The sequence below is a fragment of the Festucalex cinctus genome, chromosome 12 (genome assembly GCF_051991245.1).
Source record: "Festucalex cinctus isolate MCC-2025b chromosome 12, RoL_Fcin_1.0, whole genome shotgun sequence".
In the NCBI taxonomy this organism is placed as follows: domain Eukaryota; kingdom Metazoa; phylum Chordata; class Actinopteri; order Syngnathiformes; family Syngnathidae; genus Festucalex; species Festucalex cinctus.
The window spans coordinates 19816127-19836126 of record NC_135422.1 but is presented as its reverse complement, the minus strand read 5'-3'; the positions used below and the strand labels follow the sequence as shown (position 1 = coordinate 19836126).

The 20000-nt window shown below is 38.7% G+C and overlaps 1 protein-coding gene across 3 annotated transcripts in view; it reads left to right on the top strand.

Annotated features, from left to right (window-relative positions):
• baz1a (bromodomain adjacent to zinc finger domain, 1A) overlaps window positions 1–20000 on the top strand; it is a 51310-nt gene that overhangs the window by 21282 nt on the left and 10028 nt on the right. Inside the window, exons 9-25 of one of the 3 annotated variants that reach the window (XM_077539018.1) lie at window positions 1164–1259; window positions 1352–1490; window positions 3721–3852; window positions 5807–6127; window positions 6865–7030; window positions 7097–7203; window positions 8411–8508; window positions 8707–8942; window positions 11506–11729; window positions 11852–11952; window positions 14531–14646; window positions 14873–14970; window positions 15608–15670; window positions 17071–17153; window positions 17446–17610; window positions 17716–17936; window positions 19992–20000. The exon at window positions 19992–20000 is cut by the window's right edge and continues 111 nt beyond it. In XM_077539018.1, the coding sequence (XP_077395144.1) occupies window positions 1164–1259; window positions 1352–1490; window positions 3721–3852; window positions 5807–6127; window positions 6865–7030; window positions 7097–7203; window positions 8411–8508; window positions 8707–8942; window positions 11506–11729; window positions 11852–11952; window positions 14531–14646; window positions 14873–14970; window positions 15608–15670; window positions 17071–17153; window positions 17446–17610; window positions 17716–17936; window positions 19992–20000 (2375 nt within the window). Of the gene's footprint in view, window positions 1–1163; window positions 1260–1351; window positions 1491–3720; window positions 3853–5806; window positions 6128–6864; window positions 7031–7096; window positions 7204–8410; window positions 8509–8706; window positions 8943–11505; window positions 11730–11818; window positions 11953–14530; window positions 14647–14872; window positions 14971–15607; window positions 15671–17070; window positions 17154–17445; window positions 17611–17715; window positions 17937–19991 lie in introns of all 3 variants that reach the window. The other 2 variants (XM_077539017.1, XM_077539016.1) reach the window with 2 other exon arrangements.

The window sequence follows — 20000 nt, the reverse complement described above, 5'->3', positions numbered from 1 at the left end:
CACCGTAACGGCCACGCCCTTTGGCGAAAAGTTACAATATTCGGCGTGGGGCATGATTGGACATTAAAAAAATTCATAGCTCACTTCCTGTACATTTTAGCTACATGGTCCCAATTGACGTTTTGTGCGTCCCGGGGTGCTACACGTGCCTGCCAATTTTCGTTGCTGTAGCTCAAATGTGCCAGGCTTGGTTTTTATTTTTCTACGCTAGGGGGCGCTATATAGTCGCGTTGTTATGACGACTTCATAATATCAAATTTTTCGCCAGGCCCGAAGAGTGTGCAAAGTTCGGTGAGTTTTTGTGAATGTTTAGGTTCCCAAAATAGCGATCGTTTGCGGAGAATAAAGAAGAAGAAGAAGAAGAAGAAGAAGAAGAATTTTTACAAAAACAATAGGGACCTCGCAGCAGTCGCTGCTCGGGCCCTAAAAAAAACAAAAACTGTGGCACAAAATACCACAATGTAAAGTTGTCATCTGACTTTAAATTTGAATGACTAAAACTGATTTCTTTCAAAAAACAAAAAAACAAAAAAAAAAACATCAAAAGTTTCTGTCAAAAATTCAACGTCCTAATGTCAAATTCATACTCGGATGGGACAAAAACATGCCACAAAATATATCTCTGCCTTCTGAGTTTTATTTTAATATAAGAAACAAACAAACATATGCCATCTGACTTTGAATTTTAATGTCGAAAGTTTTTTTTTTTTTAAATGAATATCTACTAGTGATTTCATATATTTTGTACCATTTAAAAAAATGCAATATATAATTACATTTTAAAAAATGATGGCACAAAGTAGTTTCAATTAAAACTAATGGGAAGAATTTTTTGTTAGACATTCTGACGATTTATTTTATCAAAAATTGTCACAAATTCAGCTTAAAATCGAACAGATAGCACAAAAATACCACAATGTGAAGGTGTCGTCATCTGACTTTGAATTTGAATTTCTAAAAATATTTGGGCGTCCCTAAAAAGTAATTAATGTCAGAAATTGAAATTCTAAGTCAGATGGCATAGACATACTTGACGGATGGGATAAAAGTCTGCTAACTTGGTAATCAAGTAATCGATGGAATAATCGATAGGATAATCAATACTTAGCAGGTGTGTAGCCCGATTACAAAAACGGAAACTCAGTCACTTGGGATTTTTGCAGGAGCGCGAAAAGCTGAAAGAGGAGAAGAAGAAATACGCCGAGAGGCTGAAACTGTGGAACAAACCCCGGGAGGACATGGAATGCGAAGACCTGAAGGTCAGCCAAGGCATGAGTGGGGCCCGCCACTGCCACCAACACCTGGTTGCCTGACAACCGTCAGCTTTCTCCTTTCCTCTTGCTTGTGGCAGGATCTGCCCACACCGACGCCCGTCAGGACCCGCCTGACCCCCGAGCTCTTCGGGGAAGCTATGATGGTCTTGGAGTTCCTTCGGGCCTTCGGTGAGGACTTTGGGCTCAAAGACGAATTCCCGGAAGGAGTCTCTCTGGGTAAGAGTCACTTCTTGGCCACCAATCGTCACATGTGCGTCGTTAGAACAGCTCATATTCGTGTTTAATACAATTGGTCGGGACAATGTAAATACTGTGTACGTAGCTTGTAGGGGTGTGACGATGTATCGATAACGCGATAAATCGTGATGCTTTGTGTCGCGATGGATTATCGATACGCCTACGCAAGTATCACGATATTTGTAGTTGATGTAGAGCCAGTATAACGGCTCCATTGTTGATGACTTATTGAGCAATTACTTGGAGGGCCACTAGGGGGAGCACCGCTTAAGAGTGGCGGGGAAATTGACGCAAGTCTTCAGGCGAACAACACTCAGCAGCTTTTATTGTGGGAATGCTAAAAGCATTCTCACAATAAAGCATGCTAAGCTAATGTTAAGTTAATGGTAATGCTAAGTTGCCATGTTAAGTGTCCACGTTAACATAATGTTAATGCTAAGCTAATCCAAAGTTAGCATTCTAAGTTAATGTTAATTTAGCATGCCAAGCTAATACTAAGCTAATGTTTATATAATGCTAATACTTAGCTAATGTTAATGATAATCTAATGTTAATTTAGCATGCTAGGTTAGCATGTTAGGCTAGTGCTGATGCTAAGCCAATGCCATGTTAGCATGTTAAGCTGATGCTAAGTTAATGCTAAGTTAATGCTAATGTTAAGTTAGCATGTTAAGCTAATACTAAGCTAATGCTTTGTTAATGTTTTGTTAATGTTAGGCTAATGTTAATTTAGCATGCTAGGTTAGCTAATGCTAATTTAGCATGTTAACCTAGCATCTTAAGCTAATTCTGATGCTAAGATAATGCCAAGTTAGCATGTTAAGCTAATGCTAAGCTAATGCTAATTTAGTGTGCTAAGCTAATATTACTATTAAGATAACATTATGCTAATATTAAATTAGCATGTTAAGTTAGCATGTTAAGCTAATGCTAATGTTAATTTAGCATGCTAGGTTAGCATACTAAGCTTACTTTGACTTGTTTATGAGCTATCTTATAAGCAAACTTAGCTTGTAGCAAACGTGTGTGGCGTCATGCATGCTGAGATCAAGTCTCTGATCAACTGCTGAAAGGAGACTGATTCTGTCCTCTTTCATCTAAAAACTGCTTCAAACATCAAAGCGTATGTAGGGATGGAAGAATGTTGATTTGTTGTGATTGTATTGGTGTTAATGTTTTATGTTATGTTTGGGTTTTTTTGTGTTCTGTAAAGCGCTTTATGACAGTTCAGGCTTTTTGAAAGCGCTATATAAATAAACTTGAGTTGAGTTGTGTAAGACATTTATTTATCTGACCAGCAACTGGCTCACTTTTGCATAAGTTTGTATGAAAAATATGTATTACAGTGTTCCCTTGTTTTCCGCTCGGGTTAGGTTCCAAGCAATACCCGCAATAAATGAAATCGGCGAAGTAGTTAGCTTTATGTTTGACATTTATTACAAAAGTTTTAAATGTTTAACAGTTTATATACTTTTCTCATCGAGGCATTTACTTTTTTACACATTTCTCTCATTTAAACATTCTCAATCTTCAAACCTTCATCAATTTTATAAAATAGGTACATTACGGGGGAAAAAATGCATGCAAAATTGCACTAATAAAGATGACTTGACTTGACGAGGCTGCGAAAATTGAACCGCGTTATAGCAAAGGAACGCTGTACATCTCTAATTTTAACATTTTTTAAACATTTGTTTTGACTTTTTGAAGCACACAATTTGAGAAATATTAATATTGATTTAAATATTTAAGTCATTTTGTTTATTTACTTTTGTAATGTTACACAAAGTGTCACAGTTTATAAAATGAAATGACAATCACACGTTGCATGCCAATAGTGTTTAAGAAAGACAAATTTGTACACAGAAAGATAAGACATTTGTATTTGTTTAAAAATAATACACTAAAGTACTTGGTGTGAAGAAGACACCTGTTTGAATATTGTGTTTCAGTGATGGTACAAAAAGAAACAATTTTCTCATTGAAAAAACATCATTTTACATCTTGAGTAGTTTTATCGTAGATTATCGTGGATTACCTGACCAATATATTGATAATCGCGGTATCATCATATTGTGAGATAATCGTTATTGTGAGCCCTGTGAGGTACCAAGAGGTTCCCACCCCTCAGAGCTAGAATTAAGTTTTATTTTGGAAATTCACTTGTTCAAAGGTTTATCCCTCGCTCTCTCTTTGTCTCCATTTGCAGAGGTTCTGGAGGAGGCCCTGGTGGGTTCGGATCCGGATGGTCCACTCTGCGAGATGCTCTTCTTCTTCATCACCGCCATCTTTCAGGCCCTGGATGAGGAGCGAGAGGCGGCGGCCAAAGATGCGCAAGAAGGTGAGACGTACCAGATGTTTGGACCGTTTTCCTTGAGATCGGTACGTCTTAAGTTAAATGCAAACTTAAGCAAGTAAATACCATAGCTCTTGATAGTTTTCAACAGTACCAAAATAAAATGTAAAAAAAAAAAAAAATCCTGAAATCTTAAAAAAAAAATACTTCAGAAGGTTCACAGTGCCAGTACAGTACAATCTCTTTATACAGTTAACTGAAAATGTAACTAAATATCTCCCTCAGACTAGACTAAGTGCAATTACTGGCAAAATTGCGTGGGAATGCTGAAAGCCGAACACTAAGATGTGAATGCATGTGGAATGCTTATGAAGTAAATTGAGGGGATAAATGATGAAATTATGACCTCCTGATTACTGGACAATGCACTTTACCACCGATCACAATTTTCCGGCCGATCACCGATCCCCAGTCTTTTATTAAAAAAAAAAAAAGTCTGACATGCTGATCCTGGTTTTTGCCGATAATGATTTTTTTTCATAACAAGCAGCATGTACCTTCAGTGTTCCAATGTTGTTTTATTTGAAAATATTAATCAGTATAGGCGAAATAATACAAATGGGGTTGTTTTAACTGCACATGAAGTAGTTCTCTCAAATAAAATAAAAAAAAAGAAAATCCAATTAGTCATCTCAGCAGAAGAGGACAGTGGCTGACTTTTTCAGACCTCTGAGGAGGGAAATAAGATCGGTTTATATTTAAGGAATCGGCCGATCGCCAATCTTCCAAAATGTAAGGAAATCAGGGCCGATGAATCGGCCGGCTGATTGATCGGTGCAACCTTAGTGGAAAGTGATACTTGGAAAGAGTTCAATGTCTGTCCCATTGGGTTCGAGTCCAGGCTCCGGCCTTCCTGGGTGGAGTTTGCATGTTCTCCCCGTGCCCGCGTGGGTCTTCTCCGGGTACTCCGGTCTCCTCCCACATTCCAAAGACATGCATGGCAGGTTAATCGGGCGCTCCGAATTGTCCCTAGGTGTGCGTGTGAGTGTGGATGGTTGTTCGTCTCTGTGTGCCCTGCGGTTGGTTGGCAACCAGTCCAGGGTGTCCCCCGCCTACTGCCCAGAGCCAGCTGAGATAGGCGCCAGCAGCCCCCGCGACCCTTGTGTGAGGAATAAGCGGTCAAGAAAATGGATGGATGGAATCAGTATAGGCGAAATAATACAAATGGGGTTGTTTTAACTGCACATGAAGTAGTTCTCTCAAATAAAATAAAAAAAAAGAAAATCCAATTAGTCATCTCAGCAGAAGAGGACAGTGGCTGACTTTTTCAGACCTCTGAGGAGGGAAATAAGATCGGTTTATATTTAAGGAATCGGCCGATCGCCAATCTTCCAAAATGTAAGGAAATCAGGGCCGATGAATCGGCCGGCTGATTGATCGGTGCAACCTTAGTGGAAAGTGATACTTGGAAAGAGTTCAATGTCTGTCCCATTGGGTTCGAGTCCAGGCTCCGGCCTTCCTGGGTGGAGTTTGCATGTTCTCCCCGTGCCCGCGTGGGTCTTCTCCGGGTACTCTGGTCTCCTCCCACATTCCAAAGACATGCATGGCAGGTTAATTGGCGCTCCGAATTGTCCCTAGGTGTACTTGTGAGTGTGGATGGTTGTTCGTCTCTGTGTGCCCTGTGATTGGCTGGCAACCAGTCCGGGGTGTCCCCCACCTACTGCTCAGAGCCAGCTGAGATAGGTGCCAGCACCCCCCGAGACCCTTGTGAGGAATAAGCGGTCAAGAAGATGGATGAATGTGGAATCAGATAATATATAGGCCGGGAGGTGTGAATTTTTGAAGCTGGTTGAAATTTGAACCGTGTAAATTGCAAGTATTATATGGGAGTTATTACGGGGCAAAAGAGTGGAGAATAAAAATCACAGTAACGCATCAAATAGCCAAATATCGGCGCCCAGGCCTATGGACTAGTTTTTCCTCGTGTGTGTATTGCCAGAGCCGTCGGAAGGTCAGGACGACGATTGCGAGCGGTCTGACTGCGCCGAGAGCGCCGCTGTGTCGTCGGCCGCGGCCTGGTCCCACCTCCACCTGGGCTGCAGCCTGCAGGAAGTGGACCTGGACAGCTGCACGCTGTCGGAAATCCTGCGTCTGCACATCCTGGCGTCGGGCGCCGATGGTAACCACGGCAACCCCAAGTTCCGCTACCAGAGGCAGGGCGGCTTCACGTCCGCCGACGACCCGTGCGTGGAGCTCTGCTTGGCCCGCCCGGCGCTGATGAGGAAGCTGGCGCGCACGGCCGTCTACGACCTGACGCCAGGTGAGCCGTTTTTTTAATTATTATTATTAATTTTTTTATTTTTTTTTCTTTGTTAGTTTTGATTAGTTTTAAGGGTGGTTCTGTTAGTTTTTATTAGTTTTAGTTATTTAATAAATGCTTCATTTTAGTTTGTTAGTTTCAGTATTAGTTTTAATTTTTTTTTTATTTAGGTTTAAATAGTTTTCTGGGTGGTTCTGTTAGTTTTTATTGGTTGTAGTTATTTAATAAATGCTTTGTTTTTTGTTAGTTTCAGTATTAGTTTTTTTTTATTTAGTTAATTTTAGTTTTCTGGGTGGTTCTGTTAGTTTTTATTAGTTTTAGTTATTTAATAAATTAATTGTTTTAGTTAGTTTCCGTATTAGTTTTATTTATTTTTTAGTTAGTAGTTGTTGTTTTTTGGGTGGTTCTGTTAGTTTTTATAACTTTTTAGTTTAGTCTTTTTGCTTCGGTTTAGTTTCAGTATTAGTTGTATTAGAAGGTACTTATTTCTTGGCTCCTGCAAGGTGACGTCACTTTTGCATGACACACTTTCAAACGTCCTTATTCCGGTTCATATCAAAATAAATCTCCTTAAAATCACATTTAAAATCATCCCCAAAGGCTCTTGTGTTTTGTTTTTTGGTTCAGAAATTGTTGTTTGAATTTTAGTATTTCATTAGTTTTAGTTAACCTTAGAAAAACCTTGCTTTTAACTGACCTTGCTCTTGTGTTTTGTTTTGGGTTTTTTTTTGGTTCAGGTGAGAAGCTGAGCATCCTGCAGGCGCTGACGGGCAAGCTACTGACGTTGGCATCCAGCCGAGATCTGATCGAAGACTGCATGGAGGAGCAACGCGCTGCCAGGCAGGAGCTGAGAGAGCTTCGGGCCGAGCAGCACCGTAGGGAGCGAGAGGAGGCGGCGCACAGGTAACGCATGCGTGCGCGAGCTCAACCTAACTTACGTGAACCGAGCGTGACGTCCGTTTCTCTCAGGGTGCGCCTTCGCAAAGAGGAGCGTCTACGGGAGCAAGAGCAGCGCCTTAAGATGAAAGTGCCGGATGACGACATGAATGCTTCGTCACACCTCAACACCGCAAAAGGTTGGGCTGGGCAAAAATAAAATTTTCAACATTTTTAACCCTTATCTTTTGTATTTGGGCAACAGTTGAACCCAGTTTAATATGTACTTATTTAATATTTAATAAAAAATTAAAAATAAAATCAAAATTAATAACAAAAAAAACATTTTATTTAATTATATTTATTTATACAACACCATATAAGGTTTGGTTGGGCAAAAATAAGATTTTCAACATTTTAACCCTTACCTTTTATCTTTGGGCAAAAGTTGAACCCAGTTTAATATTTATTTATTTAATGTTTAATAAGAAAAATAATACAATTTAAAAATAAAATAATAAAAATTAATTTAAAAAAATTCACAACATTTTATTTATTCATATTTATTTTTATTTATCCAACAACACAAAAGGTTTGGTTGGGCAAAAATAAGATTTTCAACATATTAACCCTTAGCTTTTATCTTTGGGCAAAAGTTGAACCCAGTTTAATAGTTATTTAATATTTAATAAAAAAATAATATCAAAATAAAATACAAATTAATAAAAAATATTTAATAAAATTTTAATTTAATATTTATGTATTTATTTTAATATTTTTACATGTACATATACAGAACCTAGTATTAATATTTGGGCATGTTAGAGTTAAAGTAATCCGTTTTAATATGTAGTTGCATTTTGTTTTGTACAGTTTAACTGTTTGTGGTTCGGCCTCCAATTTATTTCTAATGTAATTTCACTGTCAGCCACTAGATGTTGGCATAATTTTGTTTGATTTGAAAGAGTGCAAACAGGAAGTATATATTAAGAGCAGCCTGCTTTTTGCTGAAGATTATTGAACGGTAAATCCTTTGTAATCCTGCTCCTTATGTCTACAGAAAGCAATGGCTATTGATTGATGTATTTTTTTTTTTTTTTTTTTTTACTGTCAACACATGATGGGTACTCTTACGCTATTTTTGTTGACCTACTCTCTCAATAGATTGTTTTGAAATATGTTCATATTTGTTTGATTTATTGATTGAGTGATTGCGTTTATTGAACATATAAACATAAACACATCACAAGTAAAAAAAAAAAATGTAAGTGGAAATTAAAAAAGGAGGAAAATAAAATAAAAATCTTCAATAGTGTCAAGAGTAGGAGGAAGTAAAGTTTCAAGTTTCAAAATTGTATTTAAAGACATAAGGAAAGTGTATTTAAATGGCGGCTTGTCTCTCTTCAGACGAAGTCAAAGAACCGCCCACGACCTCAGACCCCAAAGCCTCAATAGGCCCCCCCGCCAGCCTAACCAGGGAGGAAATAGAGGAAGAACAGGAGAAGGTGAGATGCCCAACAAGAATTTTCTGGGAGTCTATCATTTTATCTTTAGGACAGGATGGGATTTTTTATTTATTTTTTTTAAATTCACTCCTGTGTCACCCTTTAGTTAAAAGTAGGTCCCAAATTGATCAATAAAATCAGCTAATATTAGCCTAGAATTAAAAAGAAGGAAAATTGTTATGATTGGACCTGTCGTAGGTACGCCAGCTGCAGGAGCGCATCCAGAAGGCGGCGGCGTGCACCAGCCTGCTTCCATTGGGCCGGGACCGCCTTTACCGCCGCTACTGGCTCCTCCCCTCGGCCTCGGCGCTCTTCGTGGAGGAGGACGGCTTCGGCCTGACAGAGGACATGTTGCAGCCTCGTCCCAAAGTTGCCCAAGACGCCGCCACTGACATGGAGGACGGCGGCGGCCATCAGGAGCCTGCAGAGGGAAGGTGGGTTTCAAAGTCTGTCACAAAACTGAAATAAATAAATAAATAAATAAATAAAAAGTCACAGTGCCTGGTGAGTTGAGTTGACCCAAGTGTTAGCATCTTCGTCATGATAGAATGTAAACATTTATTTTCAGCCCTACTTGTACAGCTGTCATTATATATATATATATATATATATATATATATATATATATATATATATATATATATATATATATATATATATATATTAGGGGTGTTAAAAAAAAATCGATTCGGCGATATATCGCGATACTACATCGCGCGATTCTCGAATCGATTCAATAATCGGCAGAATCGATTTTGTTTTTTTTTTTTTTGTTTTTTTTTTTTTAGGATTCACACCTTGAGCATGGAAGAATGTTATATGAACGGAACATTAAGCCTTAATATTTTATTTTAATGCTGTTCAAACATGAAACAGATTACAACCTCTATAAGTCTGAAATTTCAGATAAATAAATAATACATTTTCATATAAATCTTACACTCTACAAGCTTACTGATTAGTATTTTCTAAATTTGAATGAAAAAAATCGCAACAATCGACTTATAAATTCGTATCGGGATTAATCGGTATCGAATCGTGACCTGTGAATCGTGATACGAATCGAATCGTCAGGTACTAGGCAATTCACACCCCTAATATATATATATATTAGGGCTGTCAAACGATTAAAAAAAATTAACTAATTAATCGCACAATTTGTTATAGTTAATCGCGATTAATTTGTTTTTGGGTTTTTTTTGTTTTGTTTTTTTACTTTTACTGATACATTTTTTTATATAAATGTTGGAACAAATATTTACCCAAGCACAGTGTTTAAATTTAAATATGAGTGTAATGAAATTTGTATATATGTGTGTTACTAGTGTATTTTTATTTCTATTTTTAATTTATTTTTTTATACGAGTAGCATTATATTTTCTTTTATTAAAAATGTAATTTATTATAAATAAGTGATAGGATATGAAGAATAAGGGGTAGGACTGGATAAGTTTTCAACTTCTTCCTACTCCCTTGAACATATACATAGATATTTATTGGATGTTTCTTTTATTTTATTTTATTTTTTTTACTTTTAACTTTGTGTTTATATAATTATACGTGTATATGTGCATATGTTCAATAAACTTCAAACTTCAAACTTCAAATTAATGTAGAATCATCAGATACAAAGAATATTTCGAGTCAAAAACTTTTAATAGTTATTTTTTAAGCGCCTTCCTTAATTTTTGAAAACGATTATTCTCCTGTAAAATATAAACTTTAAACAAAAACATCAAATTTGACTCAATATTGCGGGCACCTTTTTTTTTTTTTTTTTTTTTTTTTTTTTTTTTAAATACTCTTTACTCTAAAAACAACCCATACCTATTTAAAAGTGCAGAGGGTGATGTCTTGCATGTTCCACTGGTAATATAAGTGTAATAAAATTCTGAATAACAACAAATGTGTTCTTTTTATCACTCAAAATAAAAATAAAAAAAGTGCCTGAGTCAATGTAAAAAAAAATAGATATATTGCTGAAAGTTCGATTGAATATTTTTTTTCTCCATGGAAAGAAATTTGGCTTCATCCTTCTTTATACTTAGCCAATTACTGAGGAAAACCAGTTTGTTCACATTATCAGGGGACAAAGAAGCTCGCTTCTTTTGAATGATGTGGCCTGAGAGCGAGAACAACCTCTCACAGGGTACTGTGGTTGCATGAGTTGACAGGTACTTGCGTGCAATGGATGCCAGCCTGCTGTGTGCTCCTTCTCTCTCTGACCACCATTGTAGTGGGCAATACTCCAATTCCATTCCGATGTACAACTTCGGTGATATTTGAATTCAGCTTTACAAAGTGAGCAAACCAGTAGATTTCTCCAACGAGCCGTCGGGTAACTTTTTGAAGTGAGACTTTCCGCCCAAAAGTCAGTCGCGGTCCATCTTCGCGCCAGGGACGCTACATAAGTCACGTGACCAGAAGTCTTCTTCGTCGTCGTTGTCGTCTTCTTTTTGTTTTTCTTCTTCTTCTTCTTCTTCTTCTTCTTCTTTGTCATCGTCGTCTTCTTCTTCTTCTTCTTGTGAATTTAAGTGGCGGTTTGCGTCGGTTCAAGGCAGCAAAGGAACGTTTACAAAAAAAAAAAAAAAAAAAAAACTTTAACGGCGTTAAAAATTTTTAAAGCGTTATTTTTTTTATATTAATCGCCAAATTTAAAGCGTATATATATATATGTGTGTGTGTGTGTGTGTGTGTGTGTGTGTATATATATGTGTGTGTGTGTATATATGTGTGTGTGTGTGTGTGTGTGTGTGTATATATATATATATGTGTGTGTGTGTGTGTATGTATGTATGTGTGTGTTATTTTTATATATTTATTGACTGATTGATTTATAGTTATCTATTAATAACATAAATAAGCAAAATTTATAATATCTGCAGTATTTCAAGTGAAAAGAAATGTGTTTTGTTTTGGGGGGTTTTTGTCTGTGGTCCATAACGATCCACGATCAAATTTCCCCCCCCCCCCCCCACTCCGTTCTTGTCACGCCAGCGTGGGCTCGAGTCCCGCGCCGCTGCCGTGCGGCGGCCCGCCACCGCTCGACCGCCCCAACCAGTGGTTCTTCTACAGCTCGGTGGAGGAGCTCGACCAGCTGCTGGAGGCGCTCAACCCCCGAGGCCACCGGGAGAGCGGCCTGAAGGAGGCGCTGCTGCAGGAGCGCGAGCGCCTCCAGGAGGCGCTGCAGGCCTGCCGGCGCAGCGAGTACGCCAGCAGCGGTACGAGAAAACAAAAAAAACGATGTGAACATTCTCTCCAGCGGCGTGCGTCTCGTCCCATCGGGTCATGTGACCATCATGTGTGTCAGCAGATGACCCAGAGTCATCCCGATCTGTCCCAGAATGCACCGTTGCGGCTGAGACCCAGATGGAGGGCAGACTGAGAGACCTGCTGCTCGACCTGGAGGACCGCATCTACCAGGGAACGCTCGGAACGCTCAAGGTAACGCTGCCATCATTTGCGCTATGTCGTCATTGGGAGTGTGACGATATATCAATAATACGATAAATTGTGATACTTTGTCTCCTGATAGATTATTAATAGGCCTACGCAAGTATTGCGATATTTGTAGTTGATATACAGCCACGACTCATGCCTTATTGAGCAGTTACTTGGTGGGCCACTAGGGGGAGTGCCTCATAAGCGTGGTGGGGAAATGGACATAAGTCTTCAGGCGAAGAAGACGACTCATCAGCTTGCTTTTACTTTTGTATATGTTTTCTATGAAAAATGTGTATATGTCTTCAATTTTAACCTTTTAAAACATGTTTTATGTTTTGACTTTTTGAAGCAGACAATTTCTGAGGAATATTGATTTCATTGGATTGAATATTTAAAGGGGCTGTCTGCCGGATTCACTCAGGAAAATGCACTTTTTAAATACAGGATGTACACACTTTAACATTCTTTCAGTCTACACATCTGTGTTTTTGTTCATCTTTTGTGGTAATTTCGTCCTAAACCCCCACCTCCCCAGCCTGTATTTTGCCATTTTGTGTTTGTTTTGTAAACAGCGGGACGTTTCAGTGGAAAGACTGTTTACAACCCTCCCTGTCAGCTGCGTGATATCACTCTCGCAGCAATTTGAAAGCACGCACGGATTTTTTTTTTCTTCACTCACTCATTCACACACGTAAGCTTCTGTGAGTGAGTGAGTGAAAAAAAAAAAAAATCCGTGCATGCTTTCAAATTGCCGCGGGAGTGACATCACGCAGCTGACACGTTCGCCCGGCCCCGTTTGCGACACGCCGCTCTGCGATTGGCTGGAGGGTTGTCTTTCCACTGAAATGTCCCGCTGTTTACAAAACAAACACAAAATGGCAAAATACAGGCTGGGGAGGTGGGGGTTTAGGACGAAATTACCACAAAACATTAAGAAAAACACAGATGTGTAGACTGAGAGAAAGTTAAAGTGTGTACATCCTGTATTTAAAAAGTGCATTTTCCTGAGTGAATCCGGAAGACAGCCCCTTTAAGTCATTTTATTATTACATTGTATAAAATGAAACAATTGACTATGGCTCCATTGTTCATGACTTATTGAGCAATTACTGTGGCGGGCCAGTAGGGGGAGCACCTCGTAAGAGTGGCGGGGAATTGGACGCAAATCTACAGGCGAAGAAGAATCATCTGTCCAGCAACTGATTCACTTTTGCATGTTTCTATGAATAATGTGTATTATATTTTCAAATTTAACCTTTTAAAACATATTTTATATTTCGACTTTTTGAAGCACACAATTTCTGATGAATAGTAATATTGGTTTAATATTTAAGTAATTTTATTTATATACAGACTCCGTTTTGCATGTTTTCTTTGAAAAATCTGTATTATAGCTAGATACCGATACTGGTATCGGCAGAGGTGCCGATACTGCATAAAACAGTGGTATTGGTATCGGTGACTACTCACAAGTAACATACCGATACCATTAATTCCAACGCTAATATAGGATTTTGGATGCAGCATCTTTCGTCTTGCTCATGCACAACATTCACTGATATGTGACATGTTCACTGCATGCCGATCTAAGATATCCTATTGGCCCTTGAATGCTCTAAACCAATGGAGGGACAGCTTTTTCATGTTGAGGAAAAAAACCTTAAGTATCGCTATGTTATCGGTATAGGCCAATACTGCAAAGCTGGGTATCGTTATCGGTATTGGGAGCCAAAAAACGGTATCGGAACAACACTAATTATAGCTTCAGTTTTAACATTTTAAAATATATTTTTCGACTTCTTAAAGCTAACAATTTCTGAGGAATAATATTGATTTAATATTTAAGTAATTGTATTTATATACCGTTTTGCATACATTTCTTTGAAAATTGTGTATTACATCTTCAATCTTAACTAGTGTTGTTCCGATACCGATACTGGTATCGGCAGAGGCGCCAATACTGCATTAAAACAGTGGTATTGGTATTGGTGAGTACTCACAAGTAACATGCCGATACCATTAATTCCAACTCTCATTTAGGATTTTGGATGCAGCATCTTGTGTCTTGCTCGTGTGCGACATTCACTGGTATGTGACCTGCTCACTGCATGCCGATCTAAGATATCCTATTGGCCCTTGAATGCTCTGAACCAATGGCAGGACAACTTTTTCATGTTGAGGAAAAAAAACCTTAGGTATCGGTATGGTATCGGCTGATACTGCAAAGCTAGGTATCGGGATCGGTATCGGGGGCCAAAAAACGGTATCGGAACAACACTAATTTTAACCTTATTACATCTTCAATTTTAACCTTTTAAAACATATTTCATGTTTAAACTTTTTGAAGCACACTATTTCAGAGAAATATTATTATTTTAATTTTTAAGTTATTTATTTATATACCAACTCCGTTTTGCATATGTACAAAAATAACCGATTTTCTCATTGAAAAAACATCCGTTTATGTCTTGAGTTATTTTACCGTAATTATCCTGGACTTTTATTAGCTGACCAAATATATCGATAATCACAGTATCGTCATATCGTGAGATAATCGTTATTGTGAGTCTTTTCCCAGGTGATGGACAGAGAAGTGTGGCGTATGGCATTGGAGGCGGGGAACTACGAGTTGCTGAGTCCTGGTGCGAGCCAAGCCATGGAGGTGGAGTCTGCTTACCTGAAGGCTCGAGACGGGTATGAAGACGACGGCGATTTAAAAAAGATAAACAAAAAACGGAGATGCGGACTCACCAATTGCGGACCTTGAGGTCCGGAGTCCTGCAGGTTTTTCGATGTTTCCACTTACCAACACGCCCGATACGAAAGATCAGGATCGTTATCGGGCAGGCTGATGAGCTGATTGAGCAGAAATCCGAATTGGTGAACCCTGACATGGAGGGACGTTTGTTTGTGTGTTTAGGCTGACGGCGGACAAAACGGCGGCAGTGAAAACCCTGGCCTGGGCACTGGGCCACGTCGAGCGCGGCATCGAGAGACGCTTCCTCAAAGCTCCGCTCGGTGGGTCTAGAAGCTCCGCCCCCTAGCCAACTCATTAACGACATTCAATTCTACTACTGCTATGAAATGTTAGATGTGAAACCAAACTGCTGAAGCAGATTGAGACAAACTCAAAAGATTTTAATTTTGAAATGTTTTGTTTAAAGACTTATTTATGTTTGTTTGTTTTTTTTTTGTTTTTTTTTTAAATGCTAGAGCATACAGAAAGGCTTTAACGCAGCCTCTCAACTGCAGAGAACGGGTGAAAAAAATGGTAGTTATTACAAAAACGGCCACCAAGTGGCAGCAGAGTATAAGAGATCAACCAGGCCCATGTTGCAACAAGCTCTTTTTGACGTTTTTACCGGGAATGTGAATAATGATGAAACTTAGCTATATTCTAATGCTAATTGCTGCAAAACAGAGACAGATAGAAACATACTTTTTTTTTTTCTTTTTTTTTTTCTTTTTTTTTTTCTCTCCCCCCCTGATGAAACAAGAGACTAATCAGTCTTTTGGTAGCTTCCTTTTTATAGCAATGTAACTCAATATTATGTGGGCCTTGCAAAATAAGTCCAAATCCAGTCAAACAGCCGGGGGCAAAGGGTGTTGCGTCACTCAAAATGGCTAAGCTAACCTGGAGCAAACCCGTTTGCAGGTGAGGACGATCCCAAGAAGAGCAAAAAGGGCAAGAAGAAGGATGACGAACAGGCCAGTGACGGTATGGCACTTGTGATAGCTCCGCCCTCTCACGGCTGTCTGGCTGTTCTGTTTTGTTTTTTGTTTTGTTTTTTTGTTGTTTTTTTGTTTTGTTTTTTTGTTTTGTTTTTTTGCTCTTGATCTGTTCTTTTTTTTCACTTTTTTTTTTCTCCTGCGCTTTCCCACTTTGGCTGTCTTGCTCCTCACAAGGGTCGCGGGGGCTGCTGGCGCCTATCTCAGCTGGCTCTGGGCAGTAGGCGGGGGACACCCTGGACTGGTTGCCAACCAATCGCAGGGCACACAGAGACGAACAACCATCCACACTCACCCGCACACCTAGGGACAATTCGGAGCGCCCAATTAACCTGCCATGCATGTCTTTGGAATGTGGGAGGAGACCGGAGTACCCGGAGAAGACTCTATATATATATATATATATATATATATATATATATATATATATATATATATATAAGAAATTAATTAAATGTAAAATTCAAAATGTATAAAATTACTTTTTCACATCCTGCCACTTGCCGTCACAGAAAAAAAGTTACTATTATTAGGGGTGTTAAAAAAAATCGATTTGGCAATATATCGCGATACTACATCGCGCAATTCTCGAATCGATTCAATAGGCGGCTGAATCGATTTTTAAACTTCCATTTTTAATGTAAAAATATTCAACAAAACGTCTTACTTTGGGTTAGGGTTCACACCTTAAGCATGGAAGAATGTTATATGAATGGAAAATTAAGCCTTAATATTTTATTTTAATGCTGTTCAAACATGAACCAGATTACAACCTGTATAAAACTGAAGTTTCAGATATATAAATAATACATTTTCATACAAATCTTACACTCTACAAGTTTACTGATTAGTATTTTCTAAATTAAAATGAAATCAATTGACTTGTAAATTCGTATCGGGATTAATCGGTATCGAATCGAATTGTGACCTGTGAATCGTGATACGAATCGAATCGTCAGGTACTAGGCAATTCACACCCCTAATTATTATTATTATTATTAGGAGTAGTAGTAGTATTTATTTTTTATTTATTTTTATTGATTATTTTTATTATTTTTATATTTATTATTTATTGATTATTATTAATTTAATTGATTGATTAGTTTTGTTATTGATTTATTATTGATTTTAATTATTTTTATTACTTATTTATTATTTGTATTATTTGATTGTTTTATTTTATTATTATTGATTAATTATTTTTATTTATTTATTAGTGTTAATTATTGATTGATTAGTTTTATTATTGTTTATTATTTTTATTGTTTATTTTTATTATTTATTTGTATTTTTTATAATTGATTTTCTTTCTCTGACTCGCGTTGTCATTCTTTCTGTGTCTCTTTTGCCTTTTTTTTTGTTTTTCTTTTCTTTTTACTCATTCCTCAGATGGCAGCGACAGCAGTCGCGCGGCCAAGACCGTGTCGGATCACTGGAGAGAATCCCTGCACTTGTCTTCCAGTTTGTCTCAGGTTGTTGGTCTCTCTCTCTCTCTTTCTCTTTCTCTTTCTCTTTCTCTTTCTCTTTCTCTTTCTCTCTCTCTCTCTCTCTCTCTCTCTCTCTCTCTCTCTCTCTCTCTCTCTCTCTCTCTCTCTCTCTCTCTCTCTTTTTTTTCCTTCTCTCTCTCTCTCTCTCTCTCTCTCTCTCTCTCTCTCTCTCTCTCTCTCTCTCTCTCTTTTTCCTTCTCTCTTCCCCCCAACCCCCCCCCCAACCATCGGCTGCTTTTTCCCCCCAATCGCAAATGTTGGTGTTTCCCGCACACAGGTTTTTGTCCACCTGGCCATCCTGGAGCGAAGCGTGGCGTGGTCCCGCTCGGTCCTGAACGCCCGCTGCCGCGTGTGCCGGCGCAAAGGCGACGCCGACAACATGCTGCTGTGCGACGCCTGCGACCGCGGCCACCACACGCACTGCCTCAGGCCGCGCCTCAAGGTAGCCGAGAGGAGACCAGACGAGTCGAGTCGTTGCGCACGTTAGCGACATTTAACCACGTTAGCTTCAAATGCCAACTTTATTTATTCTTTTTATACTACGCAGAACGTTCCGGAGGGCGAATGGTTCTGTCCTGACTGCCGGCCCAAAAAGAGATCTGGCCGCCTTCCATCTCGCCAGCATTCCTCACTGGATGAGGAGGAAGAGGATGAAAACGAAGATGTGGATGAGGAAGAGGACTCCGAGGAGGAGGAGACTGATGAAGAGACTGAGGAGTCAGATGATGACGACGAGTCAGAAGAGGAAGAGGCCCAATTTGTGGTGACGTGAGTCTTGTGCCATGCTGACTTGAACTCTTTGAATGACAAACGTTTATCCAAATAACCCCCACAAGTGCCAGACCATTTTGAGTATTTTCAGTCGTTGATATCACAATAAATCGGGATAATTTGTCTCCCGGTAGATTATCGACACGTCAATGCAAGTATCGCGATATTTGTAGTTAATATTCAGCCACTATAATGGCTCCATTGTTGATGACTTATTGAGCAATTACTTGGCGGCCACTAGGGGGAGCACCTCAAAAGAGTGGTGGGGAAATGGACGCAAGTCTTCAGGCGAAGAAGACTCATCAGCTTAGTATTGTATTATTAGTGCTGTCAAACGATTAAAAATTTTAATCTGATTAATCACACTTTTTAATTTTGATTAATCAGCTAAATTACTTGCGTATTCGCGTAATATAAATTAAATTCAAAATACCAGAATATTTTGACATTAACGCATTTTATTATCTGAATGTCATTTGCAAACATTGATTAAATGTATGTACGCAATTGCATGCATGCTTGTATTGCTCAAAACGTAAAAGCATCATATCAATTGTTTGCAATTCAGCAATTATTAATTAATTAAACGCAAATTACTTTTGTTTTATCTAAAGTCCCGACGGGGTGTTTTTTAAAGCGAAATTTACCACCGAGCACACCAACTGTGTTGGTATCTGTATGTGCGGGCTACATTAATACACATGACTGAGACGGCTCTGTGGCAATGTGCAAGCGGCCATTTATTTTCACTCTTCACAGTTGCTTCCCCAGGTCACAAGAGGGCGCTCAAGGTTAGCGCATGCAATGAATCACTACCATAACGCCAACTGGAGTCACCCCGCTCATTTTGGAACAACAGGCGTAGGAAATGCCGTGCATTGACCTAATCACTGACCTGCGCAGCCTTCAATGTAACCATTCGCGGTTACATTAAAGGCTCAAGTGCGGTCGAAAAAAATAGTGCGATTAATATGCGTTAATACGTGATTAATGCAACATTTTTCTGTGATTAATTAATCTATTAACGCTTTAACTTTGACAGCCCTAATTATATGTGTGTATATATGTTTATACATTATATTATATATTTATATTTTTATTATGAATTATTTTTTTTATTTGTATTTATTTATCATATTTATATTATTATTAGGGCGGCACGGTGCTCGAGTGGTTAGCACGTCCGCCTCCCAGTTCTGAGGACTCCGGTTCGAGTCCAGGCTCCGGCCTTCCTGGGTGGAGTTTGCATGTTCTCCCCGCGCCCGCGTGGGTCTTCTCCGGGTACTCCGGTCTTCTCCCACATTCCAAAGACATGCATGGCAGGTTAATTGGCGCTCCGAATTGTCCCTAGGTGTGCTTGTGAGTGTGGATGGTTTTTCGTCTGTGTGCCCTGCGATTGGCTGGCAACCAGTCCAGGGTGTCCCCCGCCTACTGCCCAGAGCCAGCTGAGATAGGCGCCAGCACCCCCCGCGACCCTTGTGAGGAATAAGCGGTCAAGAAAATGGATGGATGTATGGATGGATATATTATTATTATCATCATCAACATCATCATCATTATTATTATCATTATTATTTTATTATTCGTTTTAACGTGGATTTATTACCTGACCAATATCTTGATAATCACGGTATCGCCATTGTAACGGCTCCATTGTTAATGACTTGGTGGGCCACTAGGGGGAGCGCCTCATAAGAGTGGTGGGGAAATGGATGCAAGTCTTAAGGCGAAGAAGAAAACTCATCAGCCTACCCACTGACTCTGTTTTGCATACGTTTCTATGAAAAATGTGTATTATATCTTCAATTTTAACATTTGAAAATATTAATATTAAAATATTTTAATATTAAAATATTTTATGTTTCGAAGTTTTGAAGCACACAATTTCTGAGGAATATTAATCTTGATTTAATATTTAAGTAATTTAGTTTATTCACATTGACATCACTTTGCTTTTGTTGGCAGCTATGAGTAGTTTTAGGTTATCGTGTCTATTAGCTGCTCTTGAAAACAGCATTTTTTTACATTTTTTTTTTTTTTTTTTTTACTTAGCAATAGCAA